The sequence below is a fragment of the Gopherus flavomarginatus genome, chromosome 5, assembly GCF_025201925.1.
Source record: "Gopherus flavomarginatus isolate rGopFla2 chromosome 5, rGopFla2.mat.asm, whole genome shotgun sequence".
In the NCBI taxonomy this organism is placed as follows: domain Eukaryota; kingdom Metazoa; phylum Chordata; order Testudines; family Testudinidae; genus Gopherus; species Gopherus flavomarginatus.
Window position 1 is genome coordinate 41,697,241 of NC_066621.1, and position 24,391 is coordinate 41,721,631.

The window sequence follows — 24,391 nt, forward strand, 5'->3', positions numbered from 1 at the left end:
GGAGAGAGGTGCCTCTCCCTCACCACGGCAGCTCCGGCAGGGCTGGGCCAAGGGAGGGGCTCCTCTTTCCCGGCAACGGCAAGTCCAGAGCTGGTCTGTGCTGGGGCCAGCGGGGAGGGGCGCCTCTCCCCATCATGGCAGGTCCATGCTGTGGGAGAGGCATCTCTCCTCACTGTAGCCCTGAGCCCTACCCAGGGCTCGATAGGCGGCTGCATGGCTTAGAGGGAATTTAGGTTGCAACCCCCCTATCAGAACACGCAGGAGGAAAATGAATAATTTTCTGTTCCGTGGTTTGTGCTGATTGAGGCCTGGGGCCACACATTGAGTCAGCCAGATAAAAAGGATTCTGACTAGCTGTCCAGCCAGTGAATGGGGAAAAAATGGGATGTGATCAAGTGACATAAAAGACTATATCATGGGGCGCACGCACACACAAGGGGGTGAACTCTGGTCCCATGGGCACCCTTAATTCTGGCATTTCCTATCTTTTAAGTGCTTGAATCAGTAACCTTATGTTCTTGTAACACAGGGATTTTATTTTTGTTTTAATTTAATTTGATATAATATATGTATGTGTTATTCCTGAGGGGGGAGTCTGAGGGAGTCTGTGGGCTGGAGTTGTGAGCAGACACTAATAGATGTAGTAGGGGACCAACCACTGGAGAGAGCGGCCATAGCACCTACATCACTAGCCTGAACATATGAGTGTCTCTAGGGCAGCGGTTATCATGTTCACTTTATGTGCAGGGCTGATACAAGCAAATCCAGCCCCCTGTAAAGCTGTGTATTTAGGGACCCATATATGGGCCATCCCTTGGCAGTAGTACTAAGCTGACTTATACCAGCTGAGATCTGCCCCCACGCAGAAACCCCTCTCTCTGCTTCCATCCTAAGAGGAGCGGGACCAGTGGATTCTGGTTCCCGTTTTTCTTATTTCTCTGCTGAAATGAACAGCAAACTTCTTGTTTCCACTTCTCAGTTGAGACAAGGGCTGCTGGCAGCTGCAGACAAAAACACAAGAAATTCTTAAAATGAGGTAACAAAGCCCCAAATGGTGGCAGGTGGTGGGGTGCGAGTCAGCATGGGAGCTCAGAGTTGCTGCTTATTTGATCTCAGAGAGAATTGCCCCGGCAGAGATTAAGAATTTCACAGGGACGTATCAGAAACGTGTCCTCCTTTCCTCTGTTTAAGAAGCAGCAATTTCCTTCTGAGTAACTGTAAGAGTGACTTGTAAAGCTTTCCAAGCTCACTTTTGAAGCTTATGATGATTGTGGTCCACGCAGATCCAATTCTGCTGACTTCATTTTTGTCAAAAGTTCTGTTCTCATGGTTTTTTTAATATTAAATATAGGGATTCTTCCCCCCACCCCTGAATAGGATGTGTTAGGGTTCTCTCCCCACACTGAACTCTGGGGTACAGATGTGGGGACCCGCATGAAAGACCCTCTAAATTTATATTCTACAACTTAGGTTAAAAACTTCCCCAAGGCACAAATTCCTTTCCTTGTCTTTGGATGGTATTACTGCCACCACCAAGTGATTTATACAAACATTTAGGGAGGGGCCACTTGGAACCTTATCTCCCCAAAATATCCTGCCAAGTCCCTTCACCTCCTTTCCTGGGAAAGCTTGAGAATAATATACCAACCAATAGGTTAACAAAGTGAGCACAGACCAAATCCCTCTTTTTTAGGATGCTGAAAATCAATCAGGTCTTAAAAGAAGAATTTTATTTAAAAAAAAAAAAAAAGTAAAAGAATCACACCTGCAAAATCAGGATGGAAGATAACTTTACAGGGTAAATAAGAAGATTTAAAACACAGAGAATTCCCCTCTAACTTCGCTTCCTAGTTACAAAACAGGAATAAAATTACCACTTAGCTTAGGGAAAATTTACAAGATAAAACAAAATATAATCTAATGCATTTTCTTGCTATTACTTACATTTTTTGTGATTTTATGGGTATTATTTTAGATTTTTTTAGGAGCTGGGTTACCTGCTTGGTCTCTTTCTTTGTCCGGAGAGAGAACAACACAGAGAGCACAAATAAAACCTTCCCTCCACCCCACCCAGATTTGAAAGTATTTTTTCCCCCATTGGTCTTTTTGGTTAGGTGCCAACTAGGTTAATGGAACTGATTAACCCCTTACAGGTAAGTGATTCTGTACCTCTGGCCAGGAGGGATTTTATGTTACTGCATACATAAAGGAAGTTACCCTTCCCTTTATATTTATGACATGAAATAAGCCCCAACTCCAGCTGATATCACTGCTATTTATGTATCAAGATGATGTAAAGTCCAATCCCCATTCTGTCTGTTGCACGTTATTTAGGTGTGGCTTGTGGTTAAAGCTGCTGCACTGCTTTGGTAAAGCTGCTGCAATATTTTCTCCCAAAGTGGAGTGTGTGGGAAGGGAGAAGCGGTAAACATGTCTGTGGAGTTCATGACCTCACTATTCAGAAAAACAAGTTGCTGAAGCCAAAGGAATAGAAGGAATAAAAACCAACACAATATAGATAAATGGACTAAGAAGGCTTTACATCATACTTGCTGTGGTATGAGGGTTGGTAGAGAAATTCAGAAAGTGCTGAAGTTCAGTTTTAGCTAGAGATATTTTAGTTTCTTTGTATTGAACAATAAACTTTGAGCAAACAGTTTCCTGTTCCTCTTCCTAGGATTGTTCCGGATGTCTCTGTTTGAAACCAAAGAAGATGGAGAGAAACAGATCAAACCAGGGCCATCAGATGATGTTGGTGAGAGCGTTCTGACTAACAGTAAGTCCATCACTCTGCATTTTCTCTTGGGATTTTCTCTTTAATCTGAACTAATTGTAGTTTGTACATGTGGGTGGTGAGACCTGTCAGAATAGGGCCTGTGGGTAAGTTTACACAGCAACTAAGAGGTGTAATTCCCAGTGCAGATAGACATATGTGCATGAGCTGTGTTTGTGCTCCCACCTCAAAGTAGCAGCATGGACGGTGGCTTGAGCTAGCCATCTGGGTATGTATCCAGGGGGTCGGACAGGATTTTACATGGGCATCTAGCTTGTGTTGCCCCCACCACACTGGTATTTTTAGGCCTTAGCTCAAGTAGAGTTGAAGCTCACATCTGTCTGTCAGTCCAAGCTGGGACTGACACCCCACAGTTGCTGTCTAGATGCACTGTATGTCAGAAGTTACTACTGCTCCAACTCATCTTGCTCTGATATCCAAAATACTGAGGAGGTTCTCACAAGCTAATGCTGGATCTCAGGATGCAGGGCCTGATATTCCAGGACTATATTTTCTGGGTTTATATTTTTGAAATGTTAATTAAATTAGGGTTTCCCACCTCTATTTTCAAATCCAGGTGGATGGTAAATCTATTACCAAAGCTCTTATCTTCCTAAAAACTCATCTGGCTTTACAAACATTAGCTAAGATACACAACAACCCTGTGAGTTAGATCAGTAGGATTATCTCCATTTTGCACATATGGAAACAGGCACAAAGAATCATTTGTGAGAGAGAAACACTGAGGAGTTATGAGCCCCAGTGACCTTCTCCCACCACTAGATTACTTCTTTCCTCTATATGGGAATAATAGTTATACCCAGTTAATGATTAACACCAAGACTTTACATTGCATTTTAGCATCTCTCTCGTTGCCCGGTGATGGGAAACCAAAGCAGTAAAATCAGTGACCTGCTCTTACGAGCCCTCGACAATCTTTCTCAGGAAGACTTGAAAAGATTTAAAGACAAACTATCACATTCTGATTTTGAGGGGAAACGTAACATACCTCGAGGTCAGCTGGAGAATGCTGACAGGATAGATATGAAGAACCTCCTGATGGAATTCTATGGTGGAGATGCTGCAGTAGATGTAACCATAGAGGTTTTCACTCAGATCAACCTCCGAGATTCTGCTGCAAAACTCAGAGAAGAAAGAGAGAAGGGTAAGAGACATAAAGTTACTGTAAAACCTGGGAGTCTGCTCCAAGAATCTCCCTCAGGGCAGCAGTGGCAGGAGCAGAAGGAGAAACAGGCTGATGGCAGGAATAACAAATTCTGAATCCGAGCAGGAAGCCAGGGGGACTCAGAACAGAGATGCCCAGAGTGGCTCAGATTCTCTCACCTGCTCCACTCCCCTTTCACCACTCAGCTGGCACAAAGGGAGCAGAGACAGCCTGTAACTCTCCGTCTGAGGAAATCCCCAGTGTGGGGGAGTCCCCAATGGGTGTAGAGCCAACAAAGCGGTGCAGAGAGAGTGCCATGGACAGGGAGAGATGCAGAGGAGGAGTAGCTGGAATGCATCCCCAGCTGGGGGATCGTTCCTTGGTGACTAGTGCAAGTAAGACCAGCCCCTAGGCTGCTCTAACCTGTACCAGAGCTGGGACAGAGAATTGAGGATCTGTAACTGGTAACTGATCACAGCAGAGTATGTTATCCCCAAACAGCTGGTTGACAACATGAGACATTCCTGGGGTTCCAGGCAGGATCTTTGTTATCCCAAGGCTATCTTTTAATGCAAGAAACAAATTCAGTGCAGTACAAACAGCCAAGGAGACAGCAAACCTGGGCAGCAGCAGTTCCAGAGGCTCCAGGCTGCTTTGCAGTGTCCCACAGGAGAGTAAGAGCCAGTGCCAGTGGGGAGCCAGTCTGTAGTGGAGCAGTGTTAGATTCCTTGTGCTTAGGGAGGGAGCTAAACTCAACCCTGTTACAGTCATTCCTGTTCCACTTCCCTGCATCCTATGGTGCCAGTGGAGCTCAGCTGGATTGGTTCTGCCCGGGGTCCCTGGGATGGAAGCTCCAGGGCTGGCAGTGGACCTCTCCCTAGAGGTCTTTGGAATTCACTGCCCTGGACAGTCCCCTAAGGGGAGAGTTTGGCAGCCTCCAAAGCACAATGCAGGGGGCAGTTACCTGGTTTAGACTGTGAGCTCTGTCAGGCTGGGATGTTCATGTTATGTATGTGCACAGGACCTAATACAATGGGCCCCCGATTGGGGCTCTAGATCCTACCATAACTCAGTAATAAAATAATAATTATTGAGGGGTGGGGAAAAGGTATTTTATCCCCCTAAGTTAGTAACAGATGCTTGGCAAAAGAAGTGGCAATATTATGTAAACTAGTCTGATTACCTGTGTGACTTTTAATCCAGTCAGCATTCTATCAATAACTGAATCTAGTGAAAAGCTAGGGGTTGTTGGGCGGGAGGTCCGAAGTGGTAGTTATCCTAAATGAACAAATTCCCTCTGGCTGTCCGCAGTGTCTGTCTTAGATCCCTATGTTTTAAAGGCTCTCCTGGGCCAACTAGCCCATCCCTGAATGAGTGCAGAATTCTCCTTTGTGTGAACCCTTTAGTTGTTTCACCTAATCTGTGTTGGAACATGAGTGTTTGTGAGGGATTCCCTCTCCCCATAGATGCTCCTGAATTGACTGTTTGTCCCAGTGCCAGTTGTTCTGTGTTTCTCTGACCACGTGGCTGGCTCATCATGTAAAGTGCAGACTAGTCATCAGTGGAACCAGGCAGGGGAAGGTCTGAGAAACTGATCTCCCTTCACAGTATTCCCCAAACTGAACTTGATACACTGGCTGGTAGCCATGCTCTCCTTGGTGATTACTTCATTAACAGAGGATGCAATTGCATCATTCTGTCACCTGTTGCCTCCGTACAGAACAGAAACACACTAGCATTGAAATACACTCTACATTCTTACACTGTTGTTTAAATGTAATTTCCCTTTCAGAGTTTCATCAGAGTCAAAATCCATCAGCGTTGTCGGCAAAAGGTATGTGATGGCTACCCAGGAAGTACCTTCCAGGTGACACCATTAGCTTTGGGTTCCCTAGCAATTCTCCAGAACAAGGGACGCTGTGAAACTGCAGTAACGCTACCTATTCCCAAAGGCAGCACTGTAAAGATGTTGATGGTGACTGTGGCAATGGCCCTGCAGGTGAGGATCATTCCCTAGGTTTTAATGGGCAGCAGCCAACATCAGTCCCCAGGAAATGCCTTTGTGGTGGTGGTACTGCTGAGGTCCAATCCTGTTTCCTTTCACAAAGGAGAGAGACGAATAGCAAAGAGAAAATGCTGCTGGTCTCTGATGCTGATGTTCCCGTGCAGCTTACCTGCAGCATGTGTGTTGATCAGCCACCCTGAGACCCAGCAAACTTTTACCAATATCAGACTAAGGCGTGACTTTTATCTGACTCTATGGTCAGGCTAACAGCAGTGCTGGGACAGATGGCGTCGTCTTGGCCAGCTGAGTGAGACTTTCCTTAGATAGAAAAAGAAAGAAGAAACATGGAGGGGAAGGCAAATGACATGGTGTGTGTTTGGGGAGGAGTAGGGCATGTGGGGTGACATCAGAAGCCTCAGGCTCACATCCCAGATAGTGTCCAGGATTTCACCAAAGGGCAGTGACATCAATTGGTTCCCTCAGGCTGGTCAGAAAGTCTTTCAGGATCAGGATGATGAAGGCCCAACATTGTCATAGAATAATAGAAATGTAGAACTGGAAGGGACCTTGAGTGGTCATCTTGTCCACTCCCCTGCACTGAGCCAAGACCAAGTAAACCTACCCCATCCCTGACCAGTGTTTGTCTAACCTCTTCATAAAACCCTCCAATGATGGGGACTCCACCACCTTCCTGGGAAGCCTATTCCAGAGCTCACTTATAAGAATAGTTAGAAAGTTATCCGTAATATCTAACTTAAATTTCCCTTGCTGTAGATTACACCCATTACTTCTTGTCCTCCTTGTCAGTGGACATGAAGAACAATTGATCACCATCCTCTTTATAACAGTCCTTAACATATAATAAACTGTTATCAGGTCCCCTTTATCATCTTTTCTCAGGACTAAGCATATCCAGGTTTTTTAACCTTTCCTCGTAGGTCAGATTTTCTAAACTTTTTATCCTTTTTGTTGGTCCTCTGGGTGCTCGCCAGTGTTTCCACGTCAGTCTTAAAGTGTGACATGCAGAATTGGACACAGGACTCCTACTGAGACCTCAGCAGTGCTGAGTAGAGCAGGACAGTTGCCTCCTGTATCTTACATATGACACTCCTGTTAATACACCCCAGAATATTACCCTTTTTCACAACAGCATCACATGGTTGACTCGTATTCAATTTGTGATACATTATAACCCCTAGATCTTTTCAGCAATACGACTGCCTAGCCAGTTATTCCGCATTTTGTATTTGTGCATTTGATTTTTTTCTTCATAAGTGTAGTACTTTGCACTTCTCTTTACTGAAGTTCATGTTATTTTCCTACAAGTTCTCCAATTTATAAAGGTCCTTTTGAATTCTAAACCTGTCCTCCACAGTGCTTGTAACCCCTCCCAGCTTGGTGTCATCCACAAATTGTATAAGTATATTCTCCACTCATCATCAAAGTAATTAATGAAAATACTGAACAGTACTAGACTGAGATCGATCGTTGAGAGACCCCACTAGAATTCTCTCCCATTTTGACAGCGATCTATTGATAACTACTCTTTGAATACATTTTTTTCAATCTGTTGTGAACTCACCTTATAGTAATTCACTTGACCACATTTCCCTAGTTTGCATATGAGAATGTCTTGTGGGACTGTGTCTCAAGCCTTATTAAAATCAAGATAAGTGATATTTATGGCTCCCCGCCAATCCTGTAGGCTAATAACCTCATCAAAGAAGGAAATTAGGTTGGTTTGGCATGATTTGTTCCTGAAAAATCCACATTGGCTATTACTTTTTACCCTGTTATGTTCTAAGTGCTCACATATTGAGTGCTTAATAATTTGTTCCAGTATCTTTCCATCCATTGAAGTTAGGCTGCCTGGTCTTTGATTCCCCAGGTTGTCTTTGTTCCATCATTAAAAAGATATTTGCCCTTTTCCAGCCCACTGAGATCTCTTCCATCCTCCATGAGTTCTCAGAGAGAGTGGTTCGGAGATGGCCTCATCTAGTTCCTTAAGTATCCTAAGGTGAATTTTTAGGCCCTGCTGACTTGAATGCGTCTAACTTATCTAAGTAATCTTTACCTTGCTCTCTCTTGTTATTAATAAGAATTGTGTTAGCATCTGGTCACAATTAACATATTTAGTGAACACTGAAGCAAAATAGGCATTAAACACCTCAGCCTTCTAGGTATAATCAATTATTAGATCTCCTTCCCTACTAAGCAGTGGACCTGTGCTTTTCTTTGTCCTTCTCTTGCTCCTGTTGTATTTATAGAGCCTTTTATTGCTTTCTATGTCCTTTGTTAGGTGTATCTCATTTTGTGCCTTAGCCTTTCTGATTTTGTCCCTACATCTCTGTGCACTCCTTTTGTTCTTATCCTAAGCAATTTGTCTGTCTTTCCACGCTTTGTGTCATGGTCAATTCCAGGAGGTGATGGAAATCCCAGCCATGATGGGAAAGTTCGCTCCTTCCATTTCATGTGTTCTTCTGTTCCATTTAGCGACCCCCAGACAAACTGTATACAAAATGGGGCAGCAGCCTCATGCCATTACAATGAATCAATCAAAATACTTTGGTGATTTCGTTTATAAACATTTTCCTATTTCTAGAGTCTCTTGGCTCATTGTCATGCCAACCTATGACTTTACCAGGAGCCTTGCGGACCTTTCAGTACTGCTTTTCTAGAGTAAATGATCCAGTCTGTTTCAGCTGTTTTACAAACTATTTTTTATAATGGGCTGAGTGGGACTTTGTTACCTTGGGCAACTTCCAATACAGACGTGTGCAAAATGTTCCTCTCGGTCAGTATTGAGCGAATGCATCAGCCTTGTGCTGGAGGACACTCTGCTGTAGGGACACCATCTCTTAAGTGAGGAAGGTAATTGTAGGTACTAAATTGTGGTAATTAAAGATCCCATGACACTCTCTCTTGTAAATCCATGTGTCCTGACAAATCCTAGTTTATGAAGTTACATTCTTTCTACCTAAATTCCCAGTATTATTTCAGCTGCAAATGATATTCTCCTCCACTTGTGACCTACCATTTTGTGTAGTGTTCCTGTGCACTGTCAGACAGTAGCTGGGTTTCACCAGGGGATGAGGTGATGCCTACAGTCTTTACTTAAATGAATAATTTCCCTGGGGTGACCATATTTGAGTAAGGTCTGCAGGATCTCACCCATAGTTAAGTGATTTTAGGATCCTTTTTAAAGAAAGTTTCATTATATATGAAGAACCGTTATTGTTGTTACAGTAGAACTATTTAAAGAGATTAGTCTGTCTGTTTTCTGAACTTTCAGTTCAATATTTCTAATGTCTCATGTTGCCGATACAGGCTACAAGAAGAAATATAAAGAAGATATTAAAAAGAAATACAAGCTAATGAAAGATATGAACAGTCGTTTTGGTGACAATATGATTCTAAACAGAAGATACACAAACCTCACTATTGTAGACAGACCTCGTCAGGCAAAGGAGAGAGAACATGAAATAATGGCCGTGGGATGGAGACATGCAGAAGTCATGACTGAACGAGCTAGTTCTGCAATTACACTGGCCACCCTCTATAAACCTGATAAAGATGGACAAACACCACAAGTCGTTGTGCTGCTGGGAGCTGCTGGGATTGGGAAAACAATGACTGCAAGAAAGATAATGTACGATTGGGCAGCTGGGGAACTTTATAAGAAGAAGTTTGATTATGTTTTCTACATCAACTGCAGGGAAATGAACCTTCTTAATGAGCAAGGAAGTCTGGCTGACTTGATTTTTAAAAATTGGCTTAATACAAATGCACCAGTTAACCATATTCTGGTGAATCCAGAAAAACTCCTGTTTATAATAGATGGATTTGATGAACTGAGATTTTCATTTGATCAGCCTAAAGATAATCTGTGCACTGATCCCTGGGAGAAGAAGCCAATGGAAATCCTCCTGAGCAGTTTATTTAGGAGAACAGTTGTTCCTGAATCCTACCTGATGATCACTACAAGACCAGCTGCTCTGGAGAAACTCGGGCAATGTTTGGAGTGTTCACGTTATGCAGAGATCCTGGGGTTTTCCGAAGCTGAGCGGGAGGAATATTTCCACAAGTTCTTTGGAAATGAAAACCAAGCAAGACAAGCTTTACGATTTGTGAAAGCAAATGAAATTCTTTTCACTATGTGCTTTGTTCCCTTCATATGTTGGATCATCTGCACGGTTCTGAAACAACAGCTTGAAAAAGGTGAGAATCTCACACAAACTTCAAAAACAGTCACTGGAGTGTATATGCTCTACCTTTCCAGTTTAGTTAAGCCTCTCAGCAACAATACGAAGCAACACTTATATGGAAATCTGAGGGGACTTTGCTCCTTGGCTGCTGATGGAATCTGGAAACAAAAGATACTGTTTGAGGAAGAAGAAATCAAGAAGTTTGGCTTAGATCAAGAGAACTCTCTCCCCCTCTTTTTGAATGAGAATATTTTTCAAAAAGAAACTGACTGTGAATGTCTCTACAGCTTCATTCACTTAAGCTTTCAGGAGTTTTTTGCAGCTTTGTTATATGTCCTGGAGGAAGATGAAACAACAGATTCAGGGATTCCCAAGAAAGATGTGAAAACGTTGTTAGAAAACTATGGAAACTCTAAAAATTATTTAATGTTAACAGTGCGATTCCTGTTTGGGCTATTAAATGAAGAAAGAATGAAAGATCTGAAGGAAAAATTTGGGTGTAAACTTTCACCTAAAATTAAGGCAGATTTACTGAAGTGGATTCAAGCAAACCAACAAACAGATTTAACCTTTCCCTATGTTCATGAGGGGATTTATCAAAGTTATCAGCTTGAGTTGTTTCACTGTGTGTATGAGATGCATGAAGAAGATTTTGCCGTTAATGCATTGGATCACTTCACTGCACTGAAGTTAAATCAATATAAATTTACCCAGATGGATCAAAGGGCTCTTTCATTCTGTGTAAAGCATTGTCATAGTCTGGAGTCACTTTGTATGTGTGACTGTGCATTTATCTTAGAAGACCACAAGGAAGAACTCCCAAGACGACAAAAGTGGCGACATCAGTAAGTATTATCTGAGATGGAAAATCTGTTCTTTCTTTAATAGATTAAATGTTGTTTTCCCTATGTCTTGATAACTACTAATTGGCTGAATGACCCACCTGAGAACAATTCTACTGTTACTGTAAACTAATGATACAGATATCACACTACCAAAAAAATGACCTTTTTTTAAAAAAATCATGGTGGTTTGGTCTGCTCTGTCCTCTCAATTACTGAAATGTTTGCTGTACTGTTTTGTGTACAGATATGAATGGGGTGAGACAAAAGAGCGGGGGAGAGAATCCTGCTTTGTGTCAACAGTTGTACAAGGAATGTCGAGAGCTGCTCACTGAGACCTTCCATGTTGAAGAAATCACTAGGAAACAATACAAGCTTCCACATCCCCGGTGTACAACTAAGGCACCTTTATAGTAGTAAAACTGCATCCACCCTCGGGATTGTACTGGTCAGAGCATTTTGGTAAAAATTTGTCTCCTAACCAAAATAGTTATAGCAGTACTAAAACTGTGTGTTGATTAGGCCTCAACTGAAAATTAGCATGTAGTTTTACCGTGCTGTTATGTGTAGAAGGCAGTGTGTTAAAATAAAAATTCAGAACAAAACCAGAACTTGAAATTTCCCACAAAATTCTGAGTTTCAACCAGCTCTAGCTGCAACTAGAAGACGGTTGTCGTCACCACCAATCTATGCTGCAGCGCTTTAAAATAACAAAGAGCAATTATTTTTGCTAGAACTCTTCACCACAATTTGCTGCATTTAAACTAAATTTACCCATTAAAAAAAAAATCAATTTTACATAGGATCCTGAAAAATATTTCAGTAGCTTCTTCCTATCAGTATAATTGGATTTTAACAAACAAAAAGGTGCATTAAATAATTGGTGGTGTGTCTCAGTGTCGGTATTAACAACTGCTTGGCAGATCTCCAAAAACAATCCTAACCCAGCCTACCACCGCTTGCACATCTTGCAAAACTGTCACATTTCCACATAACTAGTGCAATGGGAGTGTGGAGTTTTTTTGTGTGTTTTCTGGGTGAGCGAAGATGCCACAATACCCAGTAGTAGAGTGACCAGATAGCAAGTGTGAAAAATTGGGACAGCGAGTGCTGCCTGCCCTGGCTCCCTATGTAAGAAAAAGCTCCAAAAATTGGGACTGTCTCTATAAAATCGGGACGTCTGGTCACCCTACCCAGTAGCTTAGCAGACGGTGCACTGAGGTATCAGCTAAAGACCTGAGAGTTCTAATCCCAGTTGTTTTCTTAACTGCTCTTGATATTTCTCTGCTTTTTTCATCCCTTATTAACATAGGCCTCAAAACCCTGCCTTAGGGGAGGTATAACTATCACCCATTCATTTTACAGCTAAGATAACAGAGAGATTAGCAAATTCACATCAACAGAGCTGAGTATAGAACCCAGGCCTCTAATAGCATGGATCTAAGACTCATCCATTTTGCCACTCTGCCTATAAAGTGAAAAGAGCCAAAATATCGCTGTGTAATCCACTCAGACAGAGTGGTTTTTTATTCCTGTCTAGTGACTAGATCGTACAGCAAGCGGTTCATGGATCTCTAATAGCCTCTGTACTCATGGGAGTGGTCCTTTAAATCAAGTGACAGATGCTCCTCTTTTGAGGTTGAGAACCCAGGACCTCTCCCTGCAGATCAGGGCTGGCCAAATCAGGCAGGGAACAGATCTGACCCTGGTCTCACATGTTTCAGGTCAGTATCCTAACTACCCAGTTACAGAATCAGTCTCGCTCTCTCTGGCCCAATGAATATTTAAGGATCTGCGCAAAGTGGAATAGCTCCAACAGAGAGAAAAAACTAACCATAGGGTTATTTGCTATTCTGAGATGAGATCTCTCTCTCTTCCTCTCTCCAGAGGTATTAATGAATGTTTGTTTAACATTTTCTAACCAGTTCTGCTGAAGACAACCCAAGCAGGAGGGTTGTTGCAATGGCTCTGCTGTCTCTAACCAGCAGAGCTTAGATTCCTCCCAGAGCAAGGAAGAGAACCCAGCCTAACAATCCTGAAACCCAGCAGCCTAGTGCTAGGGATTAAACACCATTCTCTGGTAATAGGATGTTGGTGGCCCCAGAATGAATTGAGATTGGTCAGTACCAGCTCCCACCTCACAAACTCACCACCATGTGTTGCACTAACTAGTGAGTGATCACGTTTAGTCTAATAAGCAGAAGTTAGTAAGCAGGAGTCATGTGCACCGGCTGCCCGGCCACTCTCAAGTGTTTTGCAGGATTCACAGCAGAGGTGAGTTTTAAGGAGGGATTTGAAGAAGGCTATTGCAGAGGAGTAATAAGAACATAAGAATGGCCATACTGAGTCAGACCAAAGGTCCATCCAGCTCAGTATCCTGTCTACCAACTGTGGCCAATGCCAGGTGCCCCAAAGGGAGTGAACCTAACAGGTAATGATCTCTCTCCTGCCACCCATCTCCACCCTCTGACAAACAGAGGCTAGGGACACCATTCCTTACTCCTTAATTGGAGTTATGATGTGTTCCTTCCAGGCACAGGGGATGGCAAGGGAGAAAGCATGAAAATAGTATAGACTAATGAGTAATGAAAGCTGGCTTGGTCGGCAGAGTAGAGGCAGAGGTTGACATCTTGATAATGTGCTACAGTAATAGACAGGGCAAGGCTAAGCCATAAAGGGCTAAATGGTAAAGATGAGTAACTTGTGTTCGATTCAGTGGAAAGGGGTGGCTAGGTTACTGGGAACATATCTCCCCAAAACGGTTCTGCCTGCCCGGGCTCCCTATTGGCCCGAGTCAAATTAAATGTGGTTGTACTGACTCTTTTCAAAGCACTGCATGGTGCTGGCCTCAGCTGAGAGAGAGAGAAAGCTCCAGTCCCTCCATGACAGCGACTTGGCCTGGTGGCTTTGTTCTACAAGAAAAATCAATCTGTTGACAAGGAAGGAAAGGCTCATCTCTGCAGGAGATTCAGTTGTCACAGCTGTGGGGTCACAACAGTGGAACTCACTGCCCAATGAAATAAGAATGGAACCCCGTCCCCTTCCCCCACACACACTGCCTCAAAACTAAATACAAACCCTATGTCTCTGAGTGAGTTTTCCCACGAGAACCAGATCTCACCAGCACCGTCACATTAAACATGTTTTTTTAAAAATAACCCATGATAACCACATTCTTTCCTGCTGGAGGGGAGATGTCTTGTGGAAGGCATTGGGACACCACCGTGCTGGATGACCTTATAATAATCTGAGTCTTCAGCATAAATTTAACTGTCAAAGCCACATTTTGAATGAAATTGCCCAGTGTCAAGGTGTAGGTGGAGAAAAGGAGGGACCAAGGATGGAGCCCTGTGGGGTGCCAATGAAAGATGGAGGGGGATGGGAGGATGCAGCACATAAAATGCTGATGAGAGAGGTAGGAGGAGAAGCAGGAGAGAACAGACTCCTGAAAGTTGAGGGAAGAAGAGGTTTCAAGAGGAGGAGAGTAGGCAAAGATGTTAAAGGCAGTGGAGAGGTTGAGGAGGGGGAGGACCGAGTATCTGAACTCTGGCTAGGGTGAGGTTAATAAAAACTAAGATGGAAGCTTCAGTGGTGAGGAAGCCAGACTGGACAGGGTGACAAAAGACAGGGATTTGGCCTGCTCTTCTTTTACCCACCGTCTGCCTCAGGGACATCGACCATCCCATCCTATCTTCTGATCTACCTTGTCCCTAATATCCTTCCATTCCTCATGTTTTTCCCCCTCAAACGCTGGTCCATTTCCTTGGCAACATATGTGTGATTTATTTGCCCCCATGATAAAAAACCCTTCCTGTGACCCAACTTGTCTCTCCAACTATCACTCTGTCTTCCCGAGTCCTCTACAACTGCTGCTTAAGAAAGACCTGATTATTAGAGCTAGGCAGATAATAATGAATAATTCATTCAATGAATGTTGTCTTTTTCACAAATTATCCAAACAATTTTATTTTTTTTAAATATTATTTTTTCTAAATTATTCATTTTGATTGGACACACAGGTCATAGATATTTTGGTTCTGTGAATCGATGAACATAAATATGATAACCAGGTTTCTAATATGAATGCTCAGGATTATAAATACAAATTTTGCTTTCACAGGAATATTCTGTCATAGTGACTTAAACGCGTTGCTTCAACAACATTCCTGTCTGCAAATTCCCTTTGCTAGAATATTTGGAAAGCGTACAATAAAGATGTGTGAACACAATGGAAATAAATCACTTTAAAATTCATCAGAATATTCTTGAATTTTAGTTGTTTAATTTTTCATCCAGCACTATTTCTTATACAGATGCTGCTTTAAAATTATCATACCATTTTACGCGTTCTGCTGTGAGGAAACAATAAGCTCCATTTCTGGTTCCTCCTAGGGATGTAATTTCACTAAGTGTAACCCTAATTATACACTATTGCGTAACAGTTGTCATACTTCCAATTTTAAGCAAATACTTATATTTGATTTTTAGCTTTGTGGACAAATTAAAGAGAACATTCCTAGTTAAATAAACATGATAGTTTCTACTGTATCTCCAGAAATGATACTGCAGTTGCTGCCTGACACACAAGCATAAAACCTCTGGAGACATTCCCATTTGTGTGAGTAGTTAAAACTAGGTTTTAATATTCAGAGAATCAGAGTACCACAAGTTCATAAAATGAATGGATTAATCTTAGTCGCATGTATTCTATTTGACTCCGTATACTTAAAATACATATCAAAGTACTAGATGTAGTTTTGATTTGGGGGACTTACAACTAACAGCAGAATAACCTATATGCACTGTATCACACTGTCCAAGAGGCTATTTCAATGTTCAAGAAATTGAATTAAAATCTGCATTCAGAGACAACAGAGAAAATTTCTCTTCTCTCCTTTTTTTAAGGAAAAACAGTCAGGATAAGCCAAAGCATTCACCTATTTACCTGCTCTGTCAAGCACTGAAGGATCCAAACTGTAAATTAAAGAAACTACAGTAAGTAACTTTTCTTTCTCTTTTAAATCTTTGTATTATTGCTGCTATCCCAGAAATTCTACAGCAGTGCAGCTCTTCACCATGGTTGGTATAGTGGCCACATAGAATTGTGTAACTTCTGAGGATTGTGTTTAAATTTGCAGTTAAAACACGTGGGGTTGGCTTAGTCAGCCTAGTGCTGCAATGACAGTTAACCCAATTACCTTACCAACAGATGAACCTGAGAGACAGGGGTCAGAAGGCCAGGGGGAATTCTTTGAGATCAGGAAAGATTCAAGAACTGGAAGATACAAGCTTAAGCATTTTAATCTTAGATATTTCTGAGGTGCCTATCACTCGAGCTGAGTAAAATTTACTTGGTGAATAGCTGATTTGGCACCGGCAAGTAATGCAGTTTAAAGTTGACTGTTCACAAATTCAGGTCAAATCTGATGAATAGTTTCAACTGAATAAAAATGGGAGGAAAGTTTCCAAAAAAGTCAAAATATTTAGTTTTGACATTTTTGAAACAAAATTTCAAAGTTTGTGACAAAATGATGTTTGTTTAGGAAAATTTAGCTCAGTTTAATTAAAAAAAGGAAGTTAAACAAAAAACCTGAAAACTAAGCATTTTGTTTAGGGTAGCGCACAACATTTAATTTGATCCCAAACCATTTGTTTTACAGTTTTTTCATTTTGTCAGGAACAATTGGCTTTTCTGTTTCAGGTGAACCCAAATAAAATACTTTTATATTGTTGGATTCAGGCACCGAACCAAATAACCAATTATTCACTCAGCCCTACCTGTCACCAAGGCATCTAAGCCCTGAACATATCTATTTATTTAACATTTATGTATCTTCACTGGATTTCATTTCTCCCTGACTCACAGATACGTTTTTTTGGGAGAGGATTGATTTCTTTCTTTCTCTTCCTCTGATCCACCCCCCAACTCTCTCCCTGCTTCTTTCTTTTTCTTCCTACTACACCAGCTCCATCTTACGCAAGTCAGTCTAGTTCAGGGATCGGCAACCTTTCAGAAGTGCTGTGCCAAGTCCTCATTTAGTCACTCTGATTTAAGGTTTTGCATGCCAGTAATACATGTTAACGTTTTTAGGTCTCTCTCTATAAGTCTATATTATATAACTAAACTATTGTTGTATCTAAAGTAAATAAGGTTTTTAAAATGTTTAAGAAGCTTCATTTAAAATTAAATTAAAATGCAGATCTTATCAGTTTAGTGTGATCCTTGCCCTTGCTTTTCCTTGCTGAGTTTTCCAATTTCCCCAGGCAGGCAGCAGGCTGGCGGACGGAACCCCAAACCAGCAACAAAGTGCCACTGAAAATCAGCTTGCATGCTGCCTTTGGCACGTGTGCCATAGGTTGCTGACCGCTGGTCTAGTTATTACTTAGTCCTGCTTTGAGTGCAGTGGACTGGACTAAATGACTTGTTAAGGTACTTCCAGCCCACACTTCCGTGATTCTGTGCTGATCCTGGAGTTGTCCCTGGGAAAGTCTTTAGCAAAGAGGTGATCTTGCATTTTGCTTTAACCATGGCCTGGCCAGGACTCAGTCTGATCCGCTCTGACGAGGAGTTATACAGCAAGGCTCTAGCTGTTGAGAATTCTCTGCCCCAATGCCCAAGAGTCTGAGACTGGGCTTTGCTAGTTGGATTGTCCCTGTGAGCACAGCTGTTCTGCAGGGTGCTGGTGGATGAGTGGTTTGAGACTACGTCTGTGCTACAGAACTTTGAGCTTACCAGCAGCAACAGCAACACACCCATATCGCTGCACAGCCACATACGTACTTACAGCAATGCACAGGGCACCACATCACCTTTGAATTTTAATCAAATGCAATGACATATTGTCGCCTACCATGTTCCTCTGCACTGATTCAGCACAAGTACTGGCAGAGCAGCTGCAGTGGGGCAATAAATACTTCCAGTGCAATCCGACAATGCCCCTGCCCAGCCTTCCATGGCAGCTCAGCGTACTGGCGCTGTTGTGACAAGCCGCTCACTGAAGCTAGACAGAAGATTTCATAATTTTGATGAAAAAATGAACAAAAGGTGATACAAAATTATCAGAAAATTATTTCCAGTTTCCAGCCAGTTCTGCATGCCAGCCCCATGTCTGTCCTTAAACACCCAACCCCTCAGGTTAATGCCAGAAATACTGTGACTACATCTGCATTTCAACTTTAAAGCAGAATTCTTGTTTTTATTTGGTCCCTTGAGGATTGTTCTGAAAATCATAAAAGGGAAAAGCAGCAGCTAGTGAACATTGTCCTGGTGCATGTGCACGTACATTCGCACACATTGCACGGTGTGTTCACTGCCTCACAGCAACTTCCATACTGCTGAAATCTGCAAATAAGAACACAGAGCAGGATAATTAACTAATGAATTAACAGCCAGACAAGCACTACCTTCTGCACTCCCACACCTCCAAGTAACTCCATTTACTTTCTCATGGTTCTCCTTGCTCCCATCCTCCCCTGGGAAGCTGCACGTACCCCAGGGACTCCACAACAGGAGGTGGGGAAGAACTCCGAAGTCTATGCTGCATGGAGGAGGGGCCCTGAGTGATATTCTCCCTCTGAGCCCAGAGCACGGCCATCTCAAGTTCCCAAAGAGCTACCTGCAAAGGAACGGCTAGTTCAGCTCCAAAACAAACCACAAAACGAGATCTGAAAACATAACAAAACTACTGAACAAATGACTAAAATCCAGCCCCTCATGATCACAGACCCCCCACAGCTGCTGGTGCTCTTCATGATACATCCTGGGCCTGCAGGCCAACAAGCAGCATGGCGGAGGGCGGTGGGAGCTGCTGACTCCATCACATCATCTGCAAGTGAGAGGACGTTGCCATTCACAACATATGTGCAGATTTTAGGGCAGGACAGAACCATTTAAAGGAAGCGACGCAGCAAACTAAAAATATAAAGTGAGAACGTACATTGTAAGCCATGGACATTATGCTCCTGGTTCAGGGAGCTGTGTTGAGAAGTGTGGGTGAGATGCAACAAGCTACAGGCCTGCAGCACTTGCAGAGTGTGCTGTTTGTGGACATAGTGCACCAGAGTGATATGCTCACTTTGGCCTTTGTAGCGTAAGGAGTGATCTGCTGCCAACTGAATGGGATGCCTATACCATCCTGAGGGAGCGTGAAATGTGGCAGTCCAACAAAGCCATGGACGACAGTGGCTAAGGACTAGGGAATAGAAGTGGAGAAAAGAATTAAATGGAATATCATTTTGCTGTTTCCAGGCCCCAATGACATAAAGTAATTCCATGTTGGGGGAGGAGAAGGTGGTCTCCAAAAGGGAGGAGGCTATAAATCCACTACAGAAATTCATGGACTCATAGATTGTAAGGCCAGAAGGGACCATAACATCATCTAGTTTGACCTCATGTATACCAAAGACCATTAAATTTCACCCAGTTACCCCTGCACTGAGCCCAGTAACTTGGGTTTGACTAAAGCATCTTCAGATCAAGACTGGATGCCTTTCTGGAAGACATCAAGCGATGGAGAATCTACCACTTCCCTTGGTAGCTTTGTTCCAATGGTTAACCGCCCTCACTGTTAGAAATTTGTGCCTCATTTCTAATTTGAATTTGCCTGGCTTTAATTTCCCACCATTGGTTCTTGTTGTGCCTATCTCTGCCAAACTAAAGAGCCCTGTAGCAGCTGTTGCCCAAGTGGAGATGGGAGATGATTGCTGTTGTGAGTATGAGGCTATTGAGCTGGCTCCAAGACACCTTCATTACTAACCATGACAGCCCTTCCCAGTTGTTTAGGTGAAAGGGTGTCAGAAAGCTGGCGATGTGTCTTTTATTTTACCAGTTGACATTTCTCTACCCCAGTTACAAAAATAATTTGCTATTGTTTGAAATGTACACAGTTCTTCCCCGTAACACACCTTCCTCCTCCCTCCCTCACCTCCCTCCTCTCCTGCATTCCCCACGCCCATAAATCCACATGGCCCTGTGATGAGGTGTACAACCCACTCACCAGCCAAGAAGGGGCTGACAGCTTGTAGGTTCAATCAGCCCCTCCTTGCTACACGAGGAGTAGGTGACAGGCCTAGAGTGAGAGGCTAAAAGAAGAGAACCCAACTGAGTGGGCGGCTGGCTGGGAAAGGGACAAGCTCTCTGGTTCTCACTCAGTGAGAGGAAGCTGGGTCAGACTGCTGCAGGTCAGGGCCTCCTTGAGGGAAGGTTGACCTGAAACAGGGAGGCCAAGTGTGGGTTAAATAGAAAAGACAGAGCAAAAAGAAGGGCTTGGTTCAGCCACAGGCTGGAATGGACAATTCGCCCTTTTGGTTTTGTGTTATGTGTGTTGAAACTTGGCTACCCTGGAAGAAGCCAAACTTTGATGTGACTTAACTGGAAGGTTAAGTCACTACAGACTGGGTCACACTGGAGGTAGCGGCTGACCACTGAAGATCCTGAAGGGAAACTGAAGCAGGATGGGTTGTATCTTGGTGGACCACAAGAGGGTGCTGCGCAGGCTGACCCTGCCACAAGCCCTTATTTGCCAAACTCTATATGGCTCTGAATTTCCATCAACCCTCTGCAACTCCAGAGTGGCCTTAATTCCCCTCAGCCTTCCTCAAACCGCAGTTGACACAGACTTCACATAATCTCCTCTTCACCCTGTTGTCCTGATGCTCCCCAGGCTCATGGCCTTGTGACAGATTTATGTTACCAATCTGCCTGGGGCCTCAGGTTATCAGGCTGAGGCTGCGGGATCATTGGGGCAGAGGTGAAGGAGCACATCAAATGACTACGTTTTTAAAGCTTTATTAACCAAACAACAGCGGTGAGTGCCTAGGTATGCCCCATGTCACTCAGAGGTAGGGTGACCACATGTCCCAATTTTATAGGGACAGTTGCAATTTTTGGGTCTTTTTCTTATATAGGCTTCGATAACCCCCCACCCCGTCCCGATTTTTCACATTTGCTGTCTGGTCATCCTACTCAGAGGAAGGAAGCATTAGTGCCTGAGCCCTAACCCACTTTCATACTCACACACGCACAACCCAAGGCTGGCCAAGCCTGGGTGTATTGTAAGAAGAAGAGGGGGAAGGGTGGACAAGAGTTCTGCCCTGTGCACAAATCATCCAGAGTCGGCTGTAGATCTCCAACTTACTTCTGCTCTCGGGAGGGTTTTTAAGCCCTAGGTGTTCCTGGGGGCATCTTGGCCAGGGGAGCCCCCGGCCCCGTTCCCCATGCTCTCTGCTTTCAGCACCAGTCTGAACCAGCTCTCCGCAGCTTCTCTAACTTTTCCATAACAGCAAAGAATCCTGTGGCACCTTATAGACTAACGGACGTTCTGGAGCATGAGCTTCAGATACATCGGATGCACCCACTTCGTCAGATGCATGGCTACCCCTCTGATACTTTTTCCATAACACACCAGCTTCAGGGTCGCAAGTCAAACTGTTGAGTCTCACTGGGCTAACCTTCACAAATATGTAATCTTGTTAGTCCTGCAACTTCTTCAGTTCTATTTGTCTCAGTTCTCATCTCTCACGGCCAGCTGGGGTTGGAAAGCAATCTCTAGCTGCTTGGCACACAGAGTGTGTGTCTGTGTAAGTTGGCCCTAGGCTTCTGATCTCTGGGCCTGGCTGAATTCTTAAATTAACCTGTTTCTTTCCCCCTCGGCCTCTCGCAACCTGCAAAGGAACCTTCCATTCCACACTCACAGCTTTAACCATTCCCAACCACCAATCCACTACATAAAAAAGCGTTAGCAATTTATGCCCCTGGTGCTTACTCAAGGGACCCCAAATAGGGGGGCAATGCTTACTGTGACAGCCCCACACCTCATCCAGCTCCCCAGTGACCCCCATGGCTCCTTCTCTCCAGCACCCTTGGAATTTTGGGTGAGGGGGGTGAGCTTTCCCCTCCCCTCAGTTTCTTCTGAGGGCAGCCAGCTGACCCAACCCCCATGTGTGTTTTACAGGGGCTGACACATGGGTCCATTGTGCTCCACTTCTCTGGGTGCAGGTACCAGGGATCATCCTTCAGGCGAGAGCTGCCGCCCTTACCCAACTTTTTATCATGCTGGGCTCCATCTCTGCTTTTTATAAGTAAAGTTGGTGGGGTGGGAGGGGAGGGGGACTTAATCCTCAACAGTGTTTTCCAGGATCTCTGGTTGTTCTCAGGGTAGTGCAACCGGGGCCAGATGGTTTTGGTTTGCACATTTCTGATTTCCAACCCACATTCAACTGGCTTTAAAGTAGAACCTGAACTTGGAATTTCCAGGCTTAGGGATGGAAGTTTAGGATCTGTTTTAAAAAAAAAACAGCATTATTAATCTCTTTCTACAAGGCTGGGGGCAGGTCATGGTAACTTCAATGTCAGCATAACAAAGCCTTCTATCTGGGAACTGTTTACATGTTGGCTGTGAAGGAAGAGTTTGCTACACAATGGAAGCCCAAATACTGAAACCTCAAACTTTGCCAACAACAGCACATATACGGGGCATCAAAGCCACCTTTATGCACAGAGCAAATTCTTGCCTACACCAATCCCAATGTGATCTGTGAAGCTTGGCAAATGCACTGCACTTTTCCACAGCAGACTATGGGTGACCAATGGAATATGCATTGATTTCTCACTACAAAGTAAAGGGAATGGAAAAACTGTATAAAAATAAACTACAATAGAACCTCAGAGTTACAAACATCAGAGGTATGAACTGACCTGTCAACCACACAACTCATTTTAAACCGGAAATACGTTATATCAGGCAGAAGCAGAGGGGAAAAAAAGAAGCAGAAGCAAATACATTATGTGACTGTTTGTTAAATATAATCTAGTAAAAAAATAAAGGGAAAGTTTAAGAAAATTGACAAGGTAAGGAAACTGTTTCTGTGCTTTTTTCATTTAAATTAAGATGGTTAAAAGCAGCATTTTTCTTCAGCATAGTACAGTTTCAGAGTCAGTTGTTCACTCATAAACTATTAAGTCAGTGTTCAGTTGTAAACTTCTGAAAGAACCACCATAACGTTTTGATCAGTGTCGCAAACATTTCAGAATTATGAATAACTTCCATTCCCAAGGTGTTCATAACTCCAAGGTTCTACTGTTATAATGCAAACTAACTGTAAAAATGGGACCACTTCCTCCTGGCCTTTTGAAGAGCTAATGTGTCAGATTGGTGTCAAATGAATCAAAGGTTTTTCCCCTAAAATGTTGGTTGGCATTTCCAAGGGTTTAATTTGCCCCAAATAGAACATTGAGTCGCTGGGGAAAGGCCCCAATTAGATGGGCACTCAGGCATGAGGGAAAAAATTTTCAAGATAGATAGACTAGTAAATTCAAGACACACTGGGGAGGAATCTCAGAGGAGTCTATACTATCATCACCTTAGCTTTGTAAAATGTGATATGGTGGACCAGTCAAGTGAGCCTGAAACTCACTCACTCTGAGCCAGAATCACTGTCGGTAGGAAAATGACTTTCCAGGTACGGAAATTAAGCTCCAATAACCGAGTGATTCAAAAGGAAGTTTCATCGGCTTTATCCCACAACACCGGTTTATGTAAGTGTTACAACTTGGCCCAGTACCATGCTGTAGGAATGCCAGGCTGTTGTGAGTGGGGCCCAATCACTGGGTGACACCTGCTTCTAAGCCAAGTGAGCCTGGGTATGGTCTAGTCCCTGTTTCCAGGTCTGGATCTTTGGAGTCATTCCTCATTCCTCTTGTCTGATGTCCTTCCTTGGAATGTGAGGCTCTGCCTTCCCATTGCCCTAGACCCTGAAATCAATGTCTGAGATCTCCCAAGTCCCATCTCCAGTCAGACTCTCACCCTGCTCCAGTGCTCCACCTGGATTGTGGGCTCTCCGGGCTTCTAGCTTGTCACCATCAGGGATAATGTGGCAGGAAAGCAAGGAACACAGGCTTGGCACAGGGGCTTATTAATCAGAGACTTTGTCTTCAAAGTACTCAGGAGTTACAGATCTTTGAAAAGCAACAGAAGTCCTGAGATTCCTCCTCCCTGAGTCTTATTGGGCCCTTCCCACGAGTCCGAGGCATGTCAGGGTTTCAGGCTGGGCACAGTCCCTCTTGCCCTCTCTCGCTCCTGTACATCCTGCTTACATATCATGATGGTCATGCCCATCCTCTGCATAGGGCAGCTCTGGGGTCTCTGTCCCCTTGCCATGTGACACACTGGGTTGCCCTTGCACCCTCTCCTAGTCATGCTTGCCCTGCCTGTGGCCGCTCTGTTCCAAGGGGTTGGGCCAGAAGTTGAGATAATCACAGTCAATGACTCCAGAGCGTAATCCTGATGGCTTCTGACTGACAGTCCTTCAACTGGCTGTCATGCACCATTCCTACACAGGAAATGCAGTTCAATAGATTTGTCCTGGGCAAGTTCTGACGTGTTCAACAGCTAATACAAAATA

The 24,391-nt window shown here is 43.6% G+C and overlaps 1 protein-coding gene across 1 annotated transcript in view; it reads left to right on the top strand.

Annotated features, from left to right (window-relative positions):
* The first annotated feature begins 3,655 nt into the window (after window positions 1-3,655).
* Window positions 3,656-24,391, top strand: part of LOC127051014 (NACHT, LRR and PYD domains-containing protein 3-like) — a 53,420-nt gene continuing 32,684 nt past the window's right edge. Inside the window, 4 exon segments of the mRNA XM_050952801.1 lie at window positions 3,656-3,938; window positions 5,731-5,772; window positions 9,271-10,993; window positions 15,896-15,985. Coding sequence (XP_050808758.1) covers window positions 3,656-3,938; window positions 5,731-5,772; window positions 9,271-10,993; window positions 15,896-15,985 — 2,138 coding nt within the window.